Source organism: Psittacula echo, assembly GCF_963264785.1.
Source record: "Psittacula echo genome assembly, chromosome: 3".
Lineage (NCBI taxonomy): Eukaryota > Metazoa > Chordata > Aves > Psittaciformes > Psittacidae > Psittacula > Psittacula echo.
In genome coordinates this window covers 64,619,109-64,642,236 of record NC_137736.1, presented here as the reverse complement: position 1 = coordinate 64,642,236, position 23,128 = coordinate 64,619,109, and the positions used below count along the sequence as shown (strand labels likewise).

At 41.1% G+C, this 23,128-nt stretch overlaps 2 protein-coding genes across 13 annotated transcripts in view; both read left to right on the top strand.

Moving 5' to 3' along the window:
• Positions 1-4,219, top strand: part of TMCO3 (transmembrane and coiled-coil domains 3) — a 37,496-nt gene extending 33,277 nt beyond the window's left edge. For 4 of the 10 annotated variants that reach the window (XM_080612316.1, XM_080612314.1, XM_080612312.1 and 1 more), the window contains one exon: positions 1,438-4,217. In XM_080612316.1, the coding sequence (XP_080468442.1) occupies positions 1,438-1,551 (114 nt within the window). In that variant the 3' untranslated portion in view covers positions 1,552-4,217. Of the gene's footprint in view, positions 1-322; positions 1,413-1,437 lie in introns of those variants that run through there. The other 6 variants (XM_080612318.1, XM_080612317.1, XM_080612313.1 and 3 more) reach the window with 4 other exon arrangements.
• A 3,952-nt stretch (positions 4,220-8,171) lies between these two features.
• The window catches only part of TFDP1 (transcription factor Dp-1), a 44,638-nt gene continuing 29,681 nt past the window's right edge, over positions 8,172-23,128 (top strand). For 2 of the 3 annotated variants that reach the window (XM_080612363.1, XM_080612361.1), the window contains exons 1-3: positions 9,113-9,273; positions 10,060-10,144; positions 22,973-23,039. In XM_080612363.1, coding sequence (XP_080468489.1) covers positions 10,133-10,144; positions 22,973-23,039 — 79 coding nt within the window. In that variant the 5' untranslated portion in view covers positions 9,113-9,273; positions 10,060-10,132. Of the gene's footprint in view, positions 8,532-9,112; positions 9,274-10,059; positions 10,145-22,972; positions 23,040-23,128 lie in introns of those variants that run through there. The other variant, XM_080612362.1, reaches the window with a different exon arrangement.

The following is a 23,128-nucleotide window of genomic DNA, read 5'->3' as shown; positions in this document are numbered from 1 at the left end:
TTTAAAATATTAAATAGTGAGTTTTACTTTTAAATAGCTTAGTTATAAATGCTTTACCTTAATTGCTCTTACAACTTCTTTATTAACTGAGTAGGGAGCTGTAGATAGCACCTGTGTCACTAACACTGAGAAGCCCTTGCTTTTAAAATCTTGATATAGCTATGGAAAGAACTAACTGAGAGTACAGGATTTGAGTAAGGGAATATTGGTAAATAAGAGCTAGAGAGCAGATATGGTGAAGTGGAAATTGCCTTAACATTTAAACAAACAAGCAAACTTGTAATCTTTACCTACAAAGCTTGTTCATTTTAATCCTTTGCAGAAGAAACAACCAGCTTTTTCAGTAGTCATGAAAAGAATCACCCGGGAAAGAAACCTTAAACTTAGTTTCATATTGAACCTGTAAGAATCTTATTTTCTTCAAGATGAAGTCTGCTTTGTGAAATTAAGTAAATTATGGCTATGGAGATGCAACAACTGACCTCTTTTTCTAGTGCTGTTTGCTTTCTCCTCTGTATCTCTGCTCACAAAAATACTCTGCTGGCACCCCAAGCTTTTCATTGTGTGAGCAAGTGGGCTGTATAATGCTGGAAGCTATTCCAGATAAAGCATGTGTGAAAAACTTACACAATGCTGTTCACTTGTAGGCAAAGGTGATCCATTTTAATGTTCATTTGTGCATATAATTAGGAGTTATAAATATTGTATGTTTGTCTAGAGTTTCAAGATACCCATACATAATCACAGAACCAGGTTAGGGGCCCACCCACTGCACATGGAAGTCTGTAGGCTCTCCTTTTTTTCTGTGGCAGCTCTCATGTTATTATCTATGTATAGGTTTATATAACTCTAAAATTTCCGTAAGTCATTCTCTGTTTGAGACCTCAAAACTACTTCCTGCTGTTTTATAAGACTCATTCAGACTATGTAGCTAAGATCTTTCTTTCAGATGATGTGCGGTATGAATTAAAGGGATTTTTGTTTGGGATTTTTTTAGTGTATAAAATAGTACTCAGCTTTGCCATTGTATCATGAAACCACGATAGCTTGGGTGTGTGTGTGGGGTGTTATATGGTAGTATTTTGTTGTGGTGGTTGGTTGGGTTGTTGTTGTTGTTTTGGTTTTGTTGTAATAAAATGGTATTTAGACATTGACCTGTTAGCAAACACTGAACTTTCAAAATTGACCTCTTAACTGTACATGTAAATAATTTGTTTTTCTATAAGCTTGTTTTTGTAATTGTATCTTCAAACTAGGTAAACAAATAATTTGAGCATGCACTTGTTTGCTTTGGTAGCAGTATGCCTAATTGGTTAGGAAGACAGGTGAAGTCTCCTGAACATACTGTCTAGAAGAGTTTGATCTCCTCAAACTTCTAATCACTTCTTAAGTTTATCGCTTAACTAAGACGTAATGGCTTTTATTTGCAATTTTCAGGTCTATCTTCTCATTCTGAGTGTGACTACTCTGAGCCTTCTACTTGCCCCTGCCCTGTGGAGAGCTGCCATTATGAAATGTGTTCCAAGACCTGAAAGACGCTCAAGTACTTGATTAAGATTTGCACATATACAAGTATCCATCTTCTTGCAAGGAATATCTTTGTTGCTCATTGTATTTCTATGCATTTGGAAGACAAGAGGTTTTGAGTAGTCAGTCCTCTTAATGTGCACTTGGTTATAAGCCTTATATAGACATAAATACAAAACAGTATTTAAAGTATAATTATGTAATTTGAATTGCACAACTTTTACAAGATTTCCTTTCTCTCTGACAGATTAGTATCTGCCAGAACATTTGTTCCTTATCCAATCACTTATTCAGAGCATAAATTATTTTTTTAAAATATGGTGTCATGCAAACTCTGTTGATTATCTTTTGCCTGAATGTGCCTTTTAATTTTCATCCTGTTACTGCTGGTTCATCACCAGATTTTGTTTAAAAAGAAAGAGATATATATATATATATTATGGTGCCTATGGTATCTTCTTTCACTAAATGACTTGAGTCATTTTCACATCTAGGAGTTTAACATACTAGTAGGAAATTTAATTTCAAAACACATTTCTGATGGTGAGTAAAAGCATAGTTGTTTACACCAATAAAAGGTTTAACTGTTTAGCATCAAACTGTTTTAAGCAGTCAGATACATACTGCAAATGATGCAGCCAATGTTATATGATATTTTATTCCAAATCACAGCATATAATGTATTTTCTTACAGTGGCAACCTTTCTTTGTGCTAGTTCTTGTATTTATTCACATATCTGATTAAAAGTTGACAGTAAAAAGGGGCATCACTTAAGTTATATTGGAAGACTGACACTTGTCACCCATTTTTGTTGCTAACTGCTGCTATGACAATTGTTTACAGATTGATTTGTTTTGAATCAAAAATAAATGTACTAAAACTGGGAAGTCTAATTTCAAGTAGATGCGGAAAAACTTCAGTTCTGTAACTCTGGAGGTTGAATATTTGACACTTTACTAGATTTGGAGTTACTTTAGGTAAATTAATTTGCACAAAACTCAAAATGGCAGACTGGATGTGTACTTGTAACTCCATGACTTGATAGGTCACATTTATGTGGACTAAACTGTTATTCTCTCTAAAATATCATGGTATTTTAAAATACAGTGTTTTGAATGTGATCTGAAATAGATGTGTGTTGTTCTTTAAAATGTTACATGTAGCTGGATAAGCCTTGTAAAAGCCCATTCTCTAAGTGTCATAGAGAAAGCTCACTCACAGACTGTAGTCTGCTCTAACAATTTAAAAATCATCTTGAGGTTTATCTGCTAAAGTCAATACTATTAAAGATATATTAACAGTGTAGGTCAGTGTTACAGTGTCATCTGAAAGATCTTTAGTACCCAAAAAATATTTAGAAAAATGCATGTTACTTGGGTTTAAATAGCCAATTAAAATGAAAGCTGTCCTCCAAGTAGCAAAATGGAGCTTTGGATGGATTTGTGTGCTTTAATACCTCCTTCCTCTACCATAGTAACCTCAAGTTTTCTCAGTAGCCCTGTGTTTTCTCTGACATCTGCTGGGCTTGGCAAAATGCAGCTTGGACTAGTCTGGGGTGTCTGTATACTGTTAGGCAGGGTAGGGCTCATCCTGTTTGAGCTCTTGCTCCCTGGACTTGGGGCTTGCTTTCAGGTACTGATGCTTCATAATGGCTGCAAAATGTATTGCAATTCCACTTCTTCTCCAATGGTTTCAAAAGTAACCAAGGAAGAGTGACAAATGTAGAGGAAAAAGCTGCCCTATAAATAAACAGGGTGTCGTTTTTCATAAAAGGAATCTGTAACAGAAAAGAAACTTGAAATGGATTTGGTGGTTTATTTCAGTATTTTGTATTCAAAATACAGAAGTAATTTAAAAGTTTTATGGTACCATTTATAAATCTACTAGCTCAGACCTTTTACTCTTTTTCAGGTGCCTCACTAAAATGTTTCTCTTAACTGTACTAGGGAGAGATACGTTACTGTATCCACTGACCTAGCTCATAGCTTCTTGAAATACAAGCTTCCCTTCTGAATGCCTCATTTTGGTTTTGAAAGATGTTTTCATATGTAGTTTGCCATCTATGTTTCAGGGAGAAAGAAAAGTGTCTGTGACAGGCCATGGTAGAGACCTCTGTCTGGTTTCCGTTATGTCCCGGCCCTTGAAACTATTATACAAAGTACTACAGCTGTGATGAGTAAACCTTTTTTTAAAATAAACTGCTAGTTGTACTTCTCTCCTAACTGGAACTTTCCAGAGTAGGAAATACTGATGGTTTGTGTGTCTTAAAGACAATATTTTCCTGATTACCTTTTAAAGGAGTTGTGTGAAGAGTCTTTTTGATACCATGTCCAAAAAGTAAAGCAAATATCATGTCTGTCACTTCCTTCACAAATAAGTTTTGATTCAGTCGTGACTTGGCTAGGCGTTAGGAGAACTGGGGAAAGAGAAACAGGAGCCTCATCTGAGTATCAATGTTCTGTGCCTCTCTGTAATTTGGATTGCCTGATTATTAGATGCTAGTTCAAATTACTAATCCTATTGGACATATGATAAATTTGTTTACAGTCAGATGTATTGAGATACTGTAAATGTTTCCTGAAATGGCTCCATGCATGATTCTATGTCAAAATGGGGTGATCTCATGATACAGTCTTAGGACAGAAACAACAGACCTTATTTCTCAGTGATCAGTTGTGCCTGTATGGAAAATGAGGAGAGTATTTCGCAATTGGACCACTTAGATACAATTGCAGCTTTTCAGGAACCTGATGCTTGTACTATGGAATATTCTCTTTCTGTGTCGAATTGGTAAAATTAAAGCATAGATCCAGAAGCCCTGAAAGGAAAATCGACTGATTTGGTGAAGAACAGGTGGTCTTTCCTGGCAATGTTTGTTTCGGCTTGTTGTGGCTCTACCATTCTTTTAGCTAATGATAAGCATCATTTGAATATGGAAAAGCTGATACGGGATAGAAACATCCTAAGTGACGAGAGAATATTTCTGTGGTGAAGCTGAGCTGAAGGGAGTGCAATTCATTCAGTGTAACTGATTTAGGTTTGGCTTGGGGTTTTTTCGGTTGGTTTGTTTTGGAGGTGGGTGCAACCGGTTGCTTGTTTTGTGTGGCTTTCTCTCTGAAAATTCGAGTTCTTGTATGTTACCCCTTAACTGCTGCTGTTGATCCTTGTTCCCTATGAGGGTGAAGGAAAAAAAACACTTTAAAAGCTGATAGCATGGGTAGTGCTCATACTTTCTGAGTCACTTCCCTGTCCGCTGTGTCAGATTGGTATAAATGGACCCACAACCACCCTACTTAAGAGCTCATCCCATACAAAGCAGGCTGCTTCAGTCCCTTAGTAGGAAGATGCCTAGTGGGAGCTGTGAGGTAGGCTTTTGCAGTTGTGACTGATGTGGGTCTACAATGGCTCAAGAACCACTGTCATGGTGGCCCAGTCCATAGGCATATGTAGCTTTTTAAAAGCTGTAAGAATTCCTATTTCCTATAATCCTCAAAGATGAGAAGAAAGCTGCCTCACAGTATGTTGTATTTTACTTCTTTTACAGTTGGACATCCTCTGCTTTGTGAGCAGAGGCACGTGTGGGTGTGCCTCACATGCAGAATAGCACTGTATGATGATGCTTGACAGAGGGTGTGCAAAACCTAGCGTGGTCTTGCTGCCTGCTGGAGCGAACCCAGGAACACTCTAACCACAAAAGCACTCCTGGGGTTTGTCTAGGGAAGGAATCTACAGTTCTTCTCTGGAAGCAATCCTGGGAGTGCTCCAGCACCTGGGTACTGCCAAAGGTGGAGGAAACTGGACCCCTGAGTAACTGGAGTTGAGCCACGCTAACAGCATCAACATCTTTGTGGGAAATGACAATAGCTTGTAAGGAGCAGCAGATACCAGACATCCACTATTAAGATGACCTGACAAGAAGGAACCCAACAGATTCAGTGAAGTGAGAAGAAAGAGCAGCAAGATGTCCTAAGGGCTGGGAGATGCGTGGCCCACCCCATGCACCCTAAAGGAAACAAAAGGCAGAAGGGAAAGACATGCCTTTCTACCAGCTCCACGGAGTAGTCCAAGGGACATGCTGCTCTGCTGGCTCTCCCACTACCTCTTGTCGAGTAGTTACTATTGCCTGGTGGGGAAAACAGCATGAGGACAGCAGAGACCAAGAAAAAACTCCTAATGGCTGGAGACAAAGAGCAAACTGGATGATGGTGTGACCAGAGTGGTTTAGGGACAATCAATCCTGCCTTGGGGGCAAAATATAGATCAGGGAATGGCAACACTTTCAAGGTTATGGCACCAAGCTGTGGTTTTTATTTCCTAAAATACAGCAGAAATTTGAGAATTGGGAGATGCTACCTCCCAACCAGGGCAGATGCTGACAAGCTTGTCAACAAGCTACTTGTCAACTGGTATTGAGTCTTCCTTTGAGCCTGGAGCTTGCACAGGTCCCTCTCTTAAGATGGCAGACTTCCAGTTCTCAAGCAAAGTATCAGACAAAATATATCCATGTGCATGTCCTCTGGCATTCATCTTTTGTTATAGATCAGATCACTTCTTGAAAGAGTTTCCTTGTGTCTTTTGCACAGTTCTGCCACACTAATGCTGGTTAAAGTTGTGGTCTGTTCTCCTTTACAAGCACACTTAAAACAGTTGTGAAGTGGAATAGCCTTTCACCACTCAAAGTCCTAAAGCTCCAAAATGCCTGAGAGGTGTGCTCAGAGATTAGAGAAATGCTGAAGGCTTTTCCACTGGTACAAATACTTCAAATTAGCTGTCAACAGCCCTCTACTAAAAACCACCTGGGAGTGGGTATGCTGGGGCAGTCAGTCTCCTGTCAAAATAAATGCTACCAAACCAGGCCTGCCCCTCTTGTTTGTGCTTGTTCAGCTGTCTCACAAAGTTTTCTTTCTGTAATGAGCATAAAAAGGGGTGTGTGGGCAGCCTGGGCAGGGACTTGAGGTATGTTCTGTGCCTGTGGGTCTAAACTGTCTCTGTATGACCCATAGCATGGAGAGCAGCACTATCAACTGGAGATGTCCTTCAGGAAGCCTTATTCTGCAGCTGCCTTGGGGTGCTTCTTGGTTTTTTGTGTGTGAAAGCTCTTGCCTCTTTCTGAAAAGTTATATTTTCGTTATCTCCATCTTTCTTCGATGTCCACTGCCATTGAGCTTAGTCAAGAAGAATGAAGCAATGGGGTAATAATGGTTGTTACCAGAGCAGGCTACTTTCCTACCTGAAAGGAAGATGGAGCAAGGAGGTGGCTGGTCTCCCAAGTAACAGGATGATAGGAAAGTCTGAAGCTGTGCCAGGGGATATTAGATTGGATATTAGGAAAAAATTCTTCACCAAAAGGTTGATCAGGCACTGGAACAGGCTGCCCAGGGAAGTGGTGGAATCACCGTCCCTGGAAGTGTTCAAAAACCATGTAGATGAGGCCCTCAGTGACATGGTTTAGTGGTTTGACCTGGCAGTCCTGGGGTACTAGTTTGACTTTATGATCTTAAAGGTCTTTTCCAATCTAGCTGATTCTGTGATTCCATGAGCTGCCACAGGACTCCACAGCAGCAAGTAGCAGGTTACTATGAATGAAAAACTTCAGAGACTATTTATTGAGAAACGAAGGTAGCATCCATTTCCTCATTACTATAAAACACAACTCCCCAATGCCTTAAATTAAAAATTGAGTGAGATATAGAAGTAACTAAATACAAACAGAGTCAACTGATGAAATGTATCTTCTCTGACACCTGTGCTAAATCATTTTGCTGTTCCTGTATAGTGGCTCTGCTGGTTGCATCTTCTATTCCCTACCAGTCTTCCATTCCCAGGCATGACTACAAAGCAGCACAGCTTTAGATAAAAAAACAACCTTTTTACTTCCTGCTCCCCTCTTGATCACATTATTAACAAATGTGTACCTCACATGCTTGGTATTGCATGTACAAGCATATGCAGCTTCCCCCACTCCATCAAAGTGCCATATACACACTCCTGTAACCAACACAGCTTTTCAGTTTATCGCTTTGCTGAAGTATTCCAACCAAGGGGAAGCTCCTAAGGAATCTGTGGCTGCCCCATCCCCAGCAGCGTTCCAGGCCAGGTGAGACTGGGCCTTGAGCAACCCAGTCTAGTGTAAGGTGTCCCTGCCTACGGCAGGGGTGTTTGAACTGGATGACCTTAAGGGTCTCTTCCAGCCCAAACCATTCTATGGTTCTATCTGCCACCACAGCTTTGCCTTTGTGGCTCCCACTATGCACACTGGGAGTTTTTTTCCCAGGAATTACACCATTCTTGTGTAATTACATCACACCCTGTAGCTAACATGTACAATCCTCATGGCTGTCGCTGCACACAGCCATAAGGCATGCAGAGGTTTCACATCCTGGAGGTGTCAAGAAATTCGCACAAGTGCAGGTCTGGCCTCGTTCACAGTTGGGCCCAGTGGCCGTGTAACAGCAAACTTCCACTTGGATTACGACAAAAGCCTCATTTCAACAATGGCGACTGTCAGCGAACTTGCTGAAGTAACGGCCGGGCACTACGTGAGGAGGAAGCACCGGCAGGATGTTGTGGCAACCAACCACACCGCCCTGCCTTGCCGTGCCCTGCCCCGCCGGCTCCCGCGCCCCCAGAAACCTGCTCGGCAGCGAGAGCGGCTCGGGCTCGCTCCTCAGCCCAGCCCAGCCCGGCGCGTCCCTGCCCGCGGCGGCGGGGCCGGGGCGGGGAGCCCTGTGTCCCGCAGCGATAAGGGACACAGAGGCGCCGGGCGCCTTCCCGCCCTTTGGCAGCGCGGCTCTACAGGCCGAAGACCGATCTCGCGCCGATGCTTCCCGCGCGCTCGCGCGGCAGGGCGGGGAGTCGGAAGGCGCGAAACTCCCGCGCATGCTCCCTGCTCCCCGCGGAGCGGGCGGGCGGTTGGCTTAGTCGCTCCGCGTGTGCCCGGGGAAGGCACGCTACACCCCGTGACGTCAGCGCGCAGCGTCACGCCGGGGGGACGCACAAAAGTGTAAGTTTCAATTATTTTTTTTTTTAATTTTTTTTTTTTTTTTACCCCCTCCCCGTTTGCAGGAAAAAAAAATTAAAATAAAAAAAAAAAAAAAAGAGGGAAGAGCGGCGGGTTCGAGCGCGCGCATCCCCGTAGGGGTTCTCCCCCTTCACTGCCCCTTTGCCCCCCCCCACTCTCCGTGCAGCCCCTCGGTGGTTGGGGCGGGGGCCGGGACAGCGGCAGCGGACAGGTGTGTGGGGCCGCGGGCGGGCTGCGGAGGGCGGTCCGGGTGCGTGTATGTGTGTGTTGGGGGGGGGGGGGGGAAGGGTGCGGGCAGTGACTGGCCGCGAGCCCGCCAAGCTGGCGACCGGCGGGGGCAGAGGCGGGTTGGGAAGTGACAGCCCGCCAGCCGGCGGCGGAGACCCCCCACTTCTCCTGCCCCTTCCCCCCGCCCCGGAGCGCGGGGAAAGGGGGCGGACCCAGCTGGCTCCCCCCCTGCTCTCTCCCCCATTCCCCCGCCCGAACTGCCGCTGGGGCCGTTGGTCTCCCTCCTCCCCTGCCCCCTCCCGCCGGGCTCGCCAGGCCCGCGCGCGCCGCCGCACATGTGCAGTTGGGCGCCTCCGCAGCGGCAGCAGCAGCAGCAGCAGCGGCGGCAGCAGCGCGGCGGCGGGCGGGGGGTGCTGCTCCCGCTCCGCGCTCTGGGTCCCTGTCTGCAGGCGGCGGCGGGGGATGGAGCCGGAGCTATCCGCCTTCGGCCGCTCAGGTGCGGGCAGCCGGGCCGGCCTGCAGCAGGAGGAGGATGGGGAGCACTGGGGGGTGGGATGGGGTTATGGAGGAGGAGAAGGAAGGGGGTGCTGCTGCCCGTTGTGCGAGGAGGATGGGGACGGGGTGGACCGCGCGCCCCATTCCCCTCCCCCTACCGCCGGCGGTGCAGCCCCGCGCGCGGGCGCTTCCCCCCTTCGTCGTGCCCCCGCCGCCTCTGAGGCGATTAGCGCGGCCCCTCGCTGCCGGGGCGGGGGGAGGCGGCGCGGGGCTTACGGCTTCGCCCCGGTAGTGAGGCCCTGGTCGGGGGGCGCGGGGTGCCCGAGGCGCGGGGTGGCAGCTGCCAGCCTCTGCCGTGGCACGGTTGCCTGCGAGGAGGAGGAAGGGGGGGGGGGTGGGTTTGCAAGGCCCCGAGGGGGAGCTGGCCCCTGGGGCCTACTGGTGCCTGCTGCTAGAAATGGGGGTGGGGAGGAGGAGGAGGCCGAGGGAGGGATCGTTTCCTCCGCCGCGCCCCGCGCTGCGGTGTTGTAAGGGGCGCAGCTGGACAGAGACCCCGCTGGGGTCGGGTCCACGCAGGGCTCAGCCCTGCTGTCGGGAAAGGAGGGTTTCCCACACGTGATCGGGGGGGGGGGGGGCACTTAGGGGATGAATTGGTGATGACAGGAAACTTTTTCCTCTTTAAAACCGTTTATTTGAACACTGGATTGTATTTGGCAGTAGTCAATAATTGTAAAAACTTTCCTTCCTTTCATTTTTACAGCTGATGTTGTCTTTACTTGTTTTCCAGAAAATAGCACCATTGTCCCTGTGTCCTGCAGCCGTCAAGATTTTAAGAGGACTGATTTCTAGTCTTTGGTAACATGGCAAAAGATGTAAGTATGTTTGTAGCACATTGTAGGTGGAACCATAGCTCATGGAGTATCTTTGTTTTGGTTAACAAAAGCAAGCGAGGTCATGCTTTATAATAGCTGGCATTAATATATGAAACTTTTATACATTGTACATCAAGCCTAGTCTGTGTTTTTCTGTAGATGCAAAAGCATAAACCAGGTTCAGATCTGCAGCCATTTTTTCAGAGTAATTTATCTTAAGAATTCACTATGTTCTTGAAAACACTTGGGCTTTTGATGTCATGTGCATTCATACTGAACACTAAAACAACTTGGTTTTGAGTTGATTTAAAAAAACCCTAGCAAATACTGTTCAGATGACAGGTTTGTCATTGGCTGTTATAGTCAACTAGCATTTCTTTTCTTGAGTTCAAGGAGGCATCATCTATATTCAAGGGCGTGAAGATGGTTCAGTCTCTCTAAGTGTTCATTGTTTATCTACCAAAAGATGCTAGTTAGTGTATGTGAAAACAGGCCTTGGGTACATTCATCATGGACTTCCATTACCATTAATGTTAAGGTTAGTGGCTCTGATTCAGTAGCCTACCTCTTGAACTGTGTTTACTCTTTACTCTTTCTAATACTTCTAAACAAAATTTAAACAGGTTCTGCCTTTAAGATGTAATTCATTGTTAATACCTAATAAAATGGGGCTTTCACATTTCCTTATTGAAAATAAGACAAGATATTGCTCCATATTCAAATTCGAATGTATATCCCTTTCAGAGAAAAAAACAAACCTCAAAAAAGTAAGAGCATATAAGCTAATAAAAAGTGACACAATTCAAATTCTTAACCAGCGGGTTACAATTTGACTATGTTAGCTTTCAGATAGCAAGCACTTCCATGAAATAGTGATCAGTTTATTGTAGAGAATTTTTGAGAGAATTGTAGAGAATTTTAGTAGTTCAAAAGCAATTGAAAAACATCTTAATGTGCAGAGAAGCAACCAGAAATGCGTAGTTGCTCAGAGCTTGCCTGGAAGAGATAAGGGTGGCCAAGTACGTTGCAGATAGCGGAGTTCAGGGAAAGAAAGGCCATATAAGCGGGAAGAAAATGAAAGGGGAATGCTAAACTAGATGAAATTGAAACAGTTCAAATTAATTGAGCTACTCAAGTGCAGTTGTTTAATATTAGCTTTTGGGGGAGAAATCAACTAAGTGAAGAAGTAATAGCACCTGAATACAGATGAATATCCTGAGAGGTCTAGGGGAGCAGAATGAGAATAAGATGATTAAGAGCAAGCCTCATTTTTGAAAGACGTAGCTTATTCTAGAAAAGGCAGGAATGACATATGATAATAAACTTCAGAAATGGAAGAAGATGCTACAGATAGGAAAAGAAAGTGTTTTCAGTGTCTTTATTGCAAGAATTAATCAGCTGAATTTGGAAAAATGAAAATCTAGGTCAGGTTTTAGGTAAAATTTTCAGTGTACTTGAGCACCCGATTAGGGTAGCTAGAAAGGGTATGCAATCTTAAGTGAAGGATTGTCTAACCTGTTCTTAAAAACCTCTATACGTTCTTAATCCTCCCTCAGGGAGGAAAGATGAACTGCTTAGCTTTTTGCAGACTATTACATACCCTACCATTACATGATGTCTAAAACGTGTAGTGAATGCTGGGAAATGTTAAATTTCCAGGTCTGATTATGAGTCCTGTTAAGTTTGCTTTAATGCTGGAAAATAGAGATGCTATTTAGTATAACTCTTTTTCAGAAGGGAAGGGAATTATTCCCGTATTTTTTTGCAAGTTCTTTTCCAAGCTAAATAGTGGCATTAATCATGATAGAGACAGTATCACTGAATTTCTGGGTAGTGAATCCATGAAGACCTGCACCACTGTAAATTTAAACATTCTGACGGGGAAATATGGCTGTGATGAATGGCTTGTGGTTCTGCCATGTCACCTATCAAGTGCACTAACTGACTGTGAGATGTACTGGTGAAGAAGATGGCATAGTTGATGACTGCCCCCACCCCTTCCTTCCCTTTTTCTCAGCAGAGCTGAGATGGCTAAACTGTGGTAAAGACCGTGCTGTTACTATGCTAAGTCTGGGTTTCAGGTGGCATTTACATGGCCAAACATGCGTCAGTGTGCTCCAGCCTTGGAACACAGGCTCCATGCGTGTCCTGCTCTTGTGCTGCTGGGGCTTGTGCTTGCTCTGGCATGGGTGCAGCAGGCAGCTCTGCAGAAGAGGAAGGTGTGGAGCCAGGGCGCCAGGAGAGAACATGCTCCTCCTTAACCTCTCCTCCCACCTGCCACGGGAGAGAGCACTTTCCCTTTTGTTGCTCTCTTCCAGCTCTTCTTTTGATACCTCTTTATGAAAACTCGAATTTGAAAAGATTTCTTTGAAAAGTCAAGTACTTGTAGAAGTTTGCAGACTAAGACTTTACTGGGTAACTGAACAAACAGGGAGCATGATGGAGAATACGAGTAAACTCAAATGTTTTTATAAAGGATTAAATAATTACAAAAGTACAGATTAGGTAAAATGGCAAGATAATGCTCATCAGCTATTTGACCCAAGTCTAAATTCTGTTAAATATTACTTTAAAATGTATCCCTCTAATGGTTTTCAGAGTGTACAATAAAAAGAAATAAGCAACAAAGCATTAATTTTTTTTTTTTTTTTTTTTTTTTTTTTACAAAATACTCCCATTTCCTCAGCAGTGGTCAGGAAGCTATTGGGGGCAGGGGGAAAGATACCTTCATATGGAGCACCTTAATTAAGAGCCTGGAGGTGGAATTTTAAGAGCATAATCACAAGTAATGTTACAGCAGGATAAGTTGAAATGTAATAATGCAAAAAAAATACTAGCTGGTGAAGGTTAAAGTAACTGTGGGTATATCAATATATTTAAAAAAACCCAAACCTTTTATATAAAGTGTAGGGTATCTGGAATGCAGTAAATGTAAAGGGGGGAGAAAAGAGAAGCGCGTTGTGGCCTGGTAATAGCAATAAGCATAGCAATTTTTTAGTTTTATGCAAATGGTCATTGTGTGGTGGAGCTGAGAAGCAATTCTAACAGAATCGGGCAGATTGGCCATGGAATATCATTCATTCCGTTCAGGAGACCTTCATTACTTCATTAGAAGACTACCTTTTGTGTAATTTAAAGAAACAATGGGAAAAAACACATGTGGACAAGAGAACACCAATTACAGTATTTCAAGGACTTGTGTACCTTGGGAGTGGGATCATTCTATTGCTTGTCAGAAGCTGAATGACAAATGAAGTTGAGGTCAGTGGAGTTTGGTGCAGTTTGACACGTACATTTGCACTGAGTGTGAAGTTTCTTGGTCTGAGACAGAGGTAGTCATCACATGCAGACAATCTCCAGAAACTCCATCTTAGCCATCCTCTCTGGTTAATCAGTGTCGTTTGCTAAGACTGCTGAGTCTACTGTAAACTCTTTCACTGCTCACAAATGTGGCACCTTCCAGGCAGGAGCTGGAGGAGCGGAGCCAGATGTACGCACTGAGGTTCTCAGCTGACTTCTGCTGCTCACTGGATTCATGGGATTAATAGTTTGGTGGGGAGTGCAGTTCTCTAGGTGGAACTGTGACCTGTCCATCCTTGGCATGCTTAAAATTAGGCAGGAGGCAGCATCAAAAGAAGCAGCAGGAATTACTGTAGCAAGAAAGTAAATTTGGTAACTTCCTTTTTTTGTCTTTTAGTTCCCACTCTTAAGACTGAGGAATACTTGCTGGCCACTCTTATATTCTGTTATGTATTGAGAATTATCAGTAAATTAAGGCAACAAATACTTTCTATTGTCAACGGTTAACATACCTTCCATCACTAAATTAACAGTTCCTGTAGTGTAGCTGAAGATCCAACTTGTGCTGTGACCATGTTTCGCCTCTCAGGTACTTCTGTTGCAAATGGACTGTTGAGGTGTCTTAAGCAGCCGTAAAGAAGGAGAAGCTTGTGGGTCTTTTCTCTAAGACCCATTGTTTAGGTAGAAGAGAAGAAGCAGGAGTTGCTTGCAGGAACTGGGTCAGTTAGAGGGGATAGTCCAGTGCAGGGTGTACTGCAAGTACTGAGAGGGAGGGCTAGACAAAAAGGAATGAGTAGGATTCCTTCTTATCTCAATAACTGCATATATCAAAATAGGTACATTACATAAACAAAATACTGTCTATAGCAGCAGCTGCTTATGATCGTTTCAGTTGTTTACCAACACTGCATTGACTGTTTCCAGTCATTTAAAAAACATAATTGTTCATGAAGAGCAGGCAGTTGAGAAACTAATTTGGTGTTTCATTAACTTCTTAAACTGACATACCACTGTTAGCCTTCAGAGTTTCTCACAGACTAAAATATCTTTCTTGAGAGCTGTTCTTCTGGAAAGCTCATGCATTTTAGTGTTTCATAGGTTGCTGACCATGGCACTGGCTTTTGAACTGCTAGTTCTAGAATTATTTTTTTAATTATAGTTTACTGATATCTTTTACTGGAGTTACATTATGAAGGATTTTTCTCTTCATCTCTAGGTTGCATAAAACTTACTTTATCTCTTCAGTATTTCCTGGTGCTTTTATTAATCTTACTGAGTAGCAGCTATGACCCAGGTATCTAACTTTGCAAAGAAAGCACTGTGCACATATGTAAATCTGAAGGATACCATGTAAGAAGTGCTGCCTGAACAAAGTTCAGAACCTGATCTAACATTACTGTGTAAGAGGCCTAGAGATATAGGGATTAATGTTGATGGTTTATTTTAATTGAGTATCCAGAGTACATTTGGGTATGTAGTTCAATTACATTATTTTACAGTATTAATAAATATTTCACTCAAAGGATATTCAAAACCCCACAGCAAATCCATTTCTTACCACACCTTGACTGGATAGGTTTGCTAAATTTGAGGGAAAAGATCTGCTCTTCTGCATATTAATTTTGCGAGAACACCACAGAAGTTGTACTTAATAACTTTCCTGTGGTGCTTCTACATCAGTCTTGAGCAAGTCTTTGTGGTCTGAAAAAGTTACATTTGGGATGGATTAAAAAAAAAGCCTAATGGAAGTAGGAAAAAGATGTATTTTGGATCTCTTACATAATGCACTTTCAGTGCCTAGAAAGTATTGAAATCTTCAAAATGTTTTTCAGACTTTCTTAAAATACCAGTGTGTGTTTCTCCTTTTATGTTTATTTTTGGTTATGTACTGGGAATTTCAGTGAGGCAGACTAGAGAAGTTAAGTCTTTAGTGAATCTTAAGTGAATCAGCTTTTTTTTGATATCATTTTAGTTCAGTGACTTCTCAGTAGCTTGATATATTTTCTTCACTTTGCAAAGTGAAGATCAAATAAGATAAAATTAGGGTCTTCTAAAAAGGCATCTCAGTCTGGGATTTCCAATGTTGTTAAAATTTTAAAACATGCTTTTTCAAAGAAGGCAGAAGGGAAGTGATCTTTAAGCTTTTTACATCCCAATTACACAATAATAGTTTCCCCTTTTTTCCTCTTTGTATTTATAAGTCAGAAAATAGCAACTCAGAAGTTGGCCTTTCACCTTGCCAGTTTATTTGTGTAAATAAAGCATTTTCTTGTACCCTTCAAGTGTTTTAACTTCTTTATTAATTGTATATGTTAGTTAATGACAATATAGATATGTATTTGTAGTATTATTGAGTAAATACCCCGTGCTGTCAACTTACCGCACTAAACAAAAATGCAGCTTTTAAAAGTTAAGTTACACTAGGGATCACTTACTTTAGTGTTTGCCTGGGTATCATTTAATGGAGATTTATTGCGGCTAATTAGAAGTGGGAGGAAAAATGGGCCAATCTTTGCTAGACGTCTCTGTGTTGAAGTGGTTCTCAGAGAGATAGCAGACAGCTTGATTTTAAAATTGTCACTGGTCCACATCCCCACAAATGCTTCTAGCTACTTGTCTTGTGTCGCGTTACATTTGCAAAGTGTCTCAGTATTGCATTAATGGTTACACAGTTTTGCTTGAAAATTACATTGTGGGCCGCTGTAGCTTTATAATAGGCTGATAAGGAGGTTGGTGAGGCAAATGGCATTGGAACGAGTCCTTTTTAACAAGGTTGTTGGTTTCGGCTGTGGTTCAGATGCTGTTGAACAAATGGCAGTAAAGATTTAATTTGGCTGGAAAAACAAAAGTCTGTTAATGTCAAGTCTAGAACGGCACCAGGAGCTTGCTGTGGAAGTGGCTGCTGGTGGTGCCTCTTTACATATGAGTGTTTGGTCCAGCACTCAAACGATTATTTTTATTTTCTGATTAGTTTATGTGGTAAAGTAGCAAAGCAGTGCTTTGGTCATACTCGCCGTAGAATCTTGTACTCTGTTTTGATTCACTATTGCAACTTCACCGTTAGATTTTTGGGTGCCAGCTTTAAATTTTGCAAGACTTGTATCACTTGGGCAATTGAATTACTTTTAAGAAATAACACAGGCTTTAGCTCCAGTGGTATTTTTGATCTGTGCTGCTGCTTAGACTGGACCACTGTTTGACTTGTCTTCAAAATGAATTCTTCATTTAGTTTTTGCGAAATTCTAGATGTCCTGCTCTGTGTGTTCTGAAAGAACAGCCAAGAAAGCTAAAGAATGGTCTTGATACGTTCTGGAGTAAGGAGACGTCAGGTGTCATTCTTTGTACACTCAGTGTCCAGCTTACGTGTAGAATCAGTGGAGCCTATATTCAGACCAAAGTTTGATGTATTTAACTGAGATAGTAATCTGTATTTAGTTTTTACCTTTGCAGTTCTGTGTGATTCAAATCTTCAATATCTAATGCTTTTACTAGCCCTTGCTGGTTAAAGTGCTAATAATTCCAATATACTTTTTTGAAAGCTCATTTCTATGGGTATAGCTCATCGCTGATTGGCTGACAAAACACATTAATCTTGAAGGTGGTGCCATCAACTGAGGATGTGGTATGAGCTCTGTTCCAGAAGGCAGCTACTAAGAATCAGTAAAGTAGTACATCTGAGAATTTTGCAGGATCAAACTCTATAGCCTGACTATAAAAGTTCTTTTGTATTACTTTATACAGTAAAGAGTAGTTCTTACCGACTTCATTTGCAAAATGAAATTTTAATGTTTTAAATTTAAGAACTTTGTTCCCTTCACTTCAGTCCTCTACTTCTTATCTTAATTGCCTTTTAATTTCTGTGAAAAATGAATTCGATGGCCCATAAAAAGTAGTTTCCTGCAGTTACGTGATGGTTCATTTCCAGAGCATGTTTGCTTTGGTCCCTGAATGAGAATCCAATGGGAAAAACAGTGCATTATCATCTTGTTGCAAATGACATGTGCTTATGTTTTTCCTGAACCCAGGACAGGGTGAAGGAAGAATTAAGGTTGCTTAAAGAGTGTTACTTTGTAGCTGTGCTGATTTTTCCACTGTGTGTGTTTGTTGCCTCCTAATATTAAAGTAAGGCAAACAAAAAAAAAAAACCAAACAATCGAACCTCAACATTGTCAGTGATGTGGCAAGTACCAAAATTGCATGTCATAGGGCCTTTACATTTATTGCCTACTCTTAAGCAGCGAAATGAGTAGAGGTTGTCATTGTGTACCGATTGAGTTAAGTGCAGTTTGCCCAAGATGGGTGGTTGTTGACTGACAGGCTTTGCAAACACCTGTAGACAGGAGAAGCATCCTCCTGATGCCTTTGACTACCTTTGGGAGGAAATGTACTCTTAACAGGAATACTATTCCTTTCCAATTCCTCTGTTTTCTGGTTCTGTCTTTACAGTTTCTTTCGTGATACACTTTAAGTTCTCAGTCTGAGTTTCAGCTTATTTATCCTTTCAGTCATAGTTTAGAATAGATTGTATTTGTCTTACCAGTTCCCATGTTCTTCCCTTATCCTCAAAGGATCTGATCTCTGTCTATTAAAGATTTCTTACAGTTCTCATCAGTTCTGTTGCTTGTACTTTTTCAGTGACTCCCAGTTTCTCTACCTCAAACCTTAATCTGCCATCTTTCATTTCATTTTCTAGCTCATTTTCTGTTTCTTTCCTAGAGAGTTCTCAGATTGTCTTTTTTTCTGTCTATCCCATTCTGACTCCCAGTCTGTAACCATTATTGTATATTTGGCACCAACATCTCGTGTTTTGGTGTCGAACCCAGTGCTGTGCTTCAATCTAGAGGGCTTAATCTTCTGTTAGCAGATTTCTATTCTCAGTGCCTTTTGGCAAATAACCTGTTTACATTTCTCTCTGCCCATTTTGCTCTTCTTTCGTCTCTTTTTCATGGGGTGTACTTAAAATGAGCTTGTTATCTAAAAGCAAGATAGAAGAGGTATTTCTGTGGCACAAAAGCACTCTTCGGTTCCCCATTTTACTTAGAGTAGTGGGGGGGACCTTCCTCTCCTAAACGTGATAGATTGTGTACATGTGTACATGTCCAGTCTTGTTTCAGTCAGGCTTCTTGGTCATGGTTTTATAGGTTGCTTGTCCTTCAGTCCACATTCAGCTTGAAACTTTCCTGTTTAATTCAAAAGTTTAGTGAATAATTTAACATCAGTTTTTATTAAGAAATTGATTTACAAGCCTGAAAAGCTGTGGAAGAAACGATACTTTTGTCATAAGGGTGTTTCTGGTGCGTAACTTCTGGCTTCTTAGTAAGATACTAAATTATTCTGTGATAGCCTGCACTAAGGGACTTACTAAATAAGTGCAATTCTGAGCAATTTTTGTTTCAGATTAACTTTAATCCCAACAAAAAGATGTTTCCCAGTTTACTGACTTTTAGGCTGAGGGCACTTTTAGTCTTTTTAGCTTTTCCTTGTAAACAAAACAAAAATAGAATTTCCAGCCCTTAGTCCCCTGACGGCTGATGACCTCATAGCCAGCCAAAGCTAACTTCAGTTGAAGTTTTGATATGTTTAGCGCATCAATTGATTTCTTTTTCCTTAGAAGTTCTGAATGATGTGATGAGACAAAGCCCAGGTAATAGTTGGGGTCTCCACTCCAGCATAGTTTCCACAACTAAAATTACCAGACTTGCGTATTTGTCCAATGGTCTTTAACCTTATTGCTCTGATTTGTAGAAAGGAGATCTTAAGTTACTACAGTTTAGAATCTTATGTTGGGTGTCAAGATTTTTTAAACATTTTTTTTAAATTCTGATTTTATTGTCATGTGACAAGGATAAAGGGTGTATCTGCTGCCTGTTCAGGATGTTAGGAGGTTCTTTATGTAGCCATAGAGAAGTATACCTAGCCAGCCACAGGGTCTCTTTGAAGAGGAAAGCAGTACTAAATTGTGAAGTTGTATGCACTTAATAAGCTTTCAGAATTGAATATCAAGAGCATGGAATTATTTCAAGCAGCCTTAGTGTTATCATCAAAGGAAGTAATGCATCCTGAAATAGAGAATCATGGAAAGATAAGAAGAAAATGTGGAATAATAATAATAATAATAAAAGCATTATCAGGTGAAAAAAAATAAAGTACCTTGTAACAAGTAACTTCATAAGGCCTGAAAGCTATTTTTGTTTTCCCATCAGAAAAAAGAATTTCCTTGATGTCTAAACCCTCCTTGGCAGAAGGTCACTTTTCCACTGGGGAAAAGCAGATACTTCTTGCTGGTGTGTTTGGTTTTGTTGTTGGGGTGTGTTGTTTTGGGGGAGGGGGTTGGGTTGTGTGTGGGTTTTTTGTTTGGTTTTTGGTTTTTGTTTGGGTGTTGTCCCTCCCATTGTGAATCTGTGACTTAGATAGACCTCATGGGAGCTATGGTCACATTTTCCTCTATTTCTTTTCTTTCTTTCTTTTGGGCACTGCAGTATGCTACATGGGTTACAGAGGAATAATCTTGGTCTCCAGTCCCAAATAACATGCTTGAAAAATGGTGGGAATTTATCTGAAATACATGGATATATTTATTCTAGTATTTCCATTTTAGAACAAAGACACCAGAATTTCATGCAGGATGGAAGTTTTGCTTTTTGGTTTTCTCCCACCAAAAGCTTATATCTGTGACTGAGAAGACTCAAAACTAGTGGTAAATTTTGATAACCTTAGAATTGCATAATGTATCCAAAAGGGTGAAGAGCATACTAAGGCTAGAATAACAGAATTTTCATTAGAAATTAGTTTTCATTATCAAGAATAGCAGCTGGGGGTGCTATTTGCTGTGGGATTTGGTCATATTCTTTCCAAATAGTTTTCTTGGAGTCTTTCCTAGGCATACTATTACGAATAAGTTGAATATTTACCAGCAATTTTAAGTGATAGAGCTGAACCTTTAGTAAGACACTGGTATGGAAAGGTGGTGGAATGTTACTACTGTACTCTTCATCAGTGTTGTGGTTCCTGAGGGGATTCTTCTTGTCTTTCAGTGATTGCTGTTCTCTGATTTTTACCAAGTGGTATTCTTTTATTGATTAAATGCAGTGTTTTTTTGCAATGTCCTCCAGTTTGTCAGTGACTTGCGTAATTCCAGTCACACAATAGTATGGTCCAGGACATGTAGCACTAACCTGACCCTTTGTAATGCGAGGTTAGCTTGTGGGTTTTGGAGTTGCATACTGTTTTGGCTAATATTTATCAGTGTGTCTTTTAATTAGGTAGAAGAAAACTTGAAGCTTGTAACATTATTTGATACTAGGGTATAGTGGTTGGTTAAATACTTAAGGATAAAATTAATTAATAGAAATTACTATATTTGAGACCATAATAGTTAACAAAAATAGGAAGGGACCACTAAGTAGCTGATTACTGAACTGCTTGATTTGTAATTGCTGAAATAGTATTTTGTTTTTAATACTGGAGTTTGCTGAATATCACAGTTTAAATATTTGGCTTTGGATTATCGTTGTAACTGATGTGTGAGCTTGATGTAAGTCTGCTTTTGTATATTAAACTGATGAATGGATTTAATAATTCAAAATTATTAAAGTCATGTGCTTCTAAAATGAAATACATTACAGATTAAAACAGCCATTTTATTCATGGTCCACTGATCACAAACTCAATATATGAAAGGTCTTTCCACTCTCATTGATACCTTCTTGATTTTTATGGAAAAGCGAATTTGCAGGAATACTTGAGTACAAGCCGCCTCTTTCTGTTGTTGAATAGTAACTGTGAAGGACTGCATTTAAAGAAATAAAGGCAATGAGACTGCACTTCCTGTGTGGTTTAAACACTCCTGTTGTGAAATTGAGGTAGAGTGGGAGTATAATGTAACACTCGAAAATTCATCTTCATATAGCCATTGGGTTCCAGTGTTCTGGAATGTCAAATTGCCGTACAATGTAGCTGTAGTAGCATCTTTGTAGGTCTAGTAACATCTTTGTACATGATACCAATTCATGCTGATGAGTATTAACTTCTTTCTCTGAGAGTGTCTGATATAGTCTGTTACCCTTCTGAATTACGTAGTAAGTATAGTAAGTGTGATGAAGGATTAAGCTTGTAGAAAGCTCTGGTGCCTGAAGTAGGGCAGTATAACTAATTTCTTCAAGTGGACCTTTGCATCCCTACTGTGGGCAAGATGGAGAACAGGCACTGTTTGTATACTGATAAATTCTTGAGGCTGGCTTAAAAAAAATATGCTGATTTGATACTTGGGGGTTCAGGAGGGGAGAATTAGGAGAATGGAGGACAGAACTGCCACAGGCTCTTAATTCTACCCATCAGTTCTGCTGTCTGCTCACTTACATTTTCTTCGTGCTACCAGACCTTCACCACTGCCATGCCGTTACAGGCCACTGCTCTTTATGCTTCCATTAGCAAAATTTCTCTTCTGCTCACTTTCCAGCCTGTCCCCAGGGCTTGGTATCTTTTTCTCCCTTCTCCCCTTTCTTTCACCAGGGACAGAAAGTTTCCTGTTTTGTGAAGTTCCCTGTCTTAAGAAATCATTGCTGTCATACACCTGGCAAATAACAGCACCACAGCATCCTCTAGTGGCTTGCTTGGTTTGCTGAGCTTCTGGCAAAACATGACATGGGCTCTTCAGGGAGACTATGAAGGGAGAAGCTTTGCTGCTCACTGACATCAAACCACTTAATTGTCTCTTGAAGACTGGCAGACTTGGCAGCCAGCAAAAATGCCAGCTATGCACAAAATGTGGCTAGGGACTTTTCAGCCTCTGTAACACCACATGCTAAATTATGGTTAAGTGCAAGTGTTAACTTTTGTGCTATTCTTTCTAAATGGAAACAGTCTGTATGTCCTGTGTTCATTTTTTTTTTTTTTTTTTTTTTTTTTTTTCCCAGAACTGTTTTGTCTGGAGATGCCAGGGAATTACTGCATCAAGTACTTAATGTTACTAATAAATGTTTTCTGTCCAGAACTTATTTTTAAAAATAACTTGTACTGTGATCTTTCGCAAAGGATGTTGATTATTTTATAAACATAGCTCTTCCACTTAAGGGCTCAGTGTGTTTCTTCTTAATGCCTTTTTTCTGATTAAAATGGGTTAAGGTGCTCTTTACCACCTCTACTGTTTTTGCTATAATGTTTTTAACTTTTATGATTGGTAAATAGTATCTCCACAGAGAATGGTGTTGTCACAGATGTTAGTGGTTCTAATTAGAAGGGTGTTCAGATGCCTGTTAAAACAGTGCATGTACACTGTAAGAACTTAGAACAAAATAGCAAAGTAGGCATAAACCGATTTTCTGCTTGCTTTTTAAGAGTATGATATTTATAAAATCAAGTTTTAAAAAATTTGGCAAATACTATGCCACAGACAGTGCCGTTACGTAGTGTCAGTTCTGTGACCAATGCAGCTATTAGCAGCAGAGACTTCTGGTATGTTACCTTCCATCGTTAACAGTAAAGGGTATCTCTGTTTCTAAGTTTAATAAAAGTTACTTTCTTTAACAGGCTGGACTAATTGAAGCCAATGGAGAGCTTAAGGTGTTTATAGACCAAAACCTAAGTCCTGGAAAAGGTAAGAATACAATTTTTAGTAGGACTCTCCATTTTGTGATTTTTAGTTGCTACGCTTATTACTGCCTTTGAACTATTTAAACTTAGCAT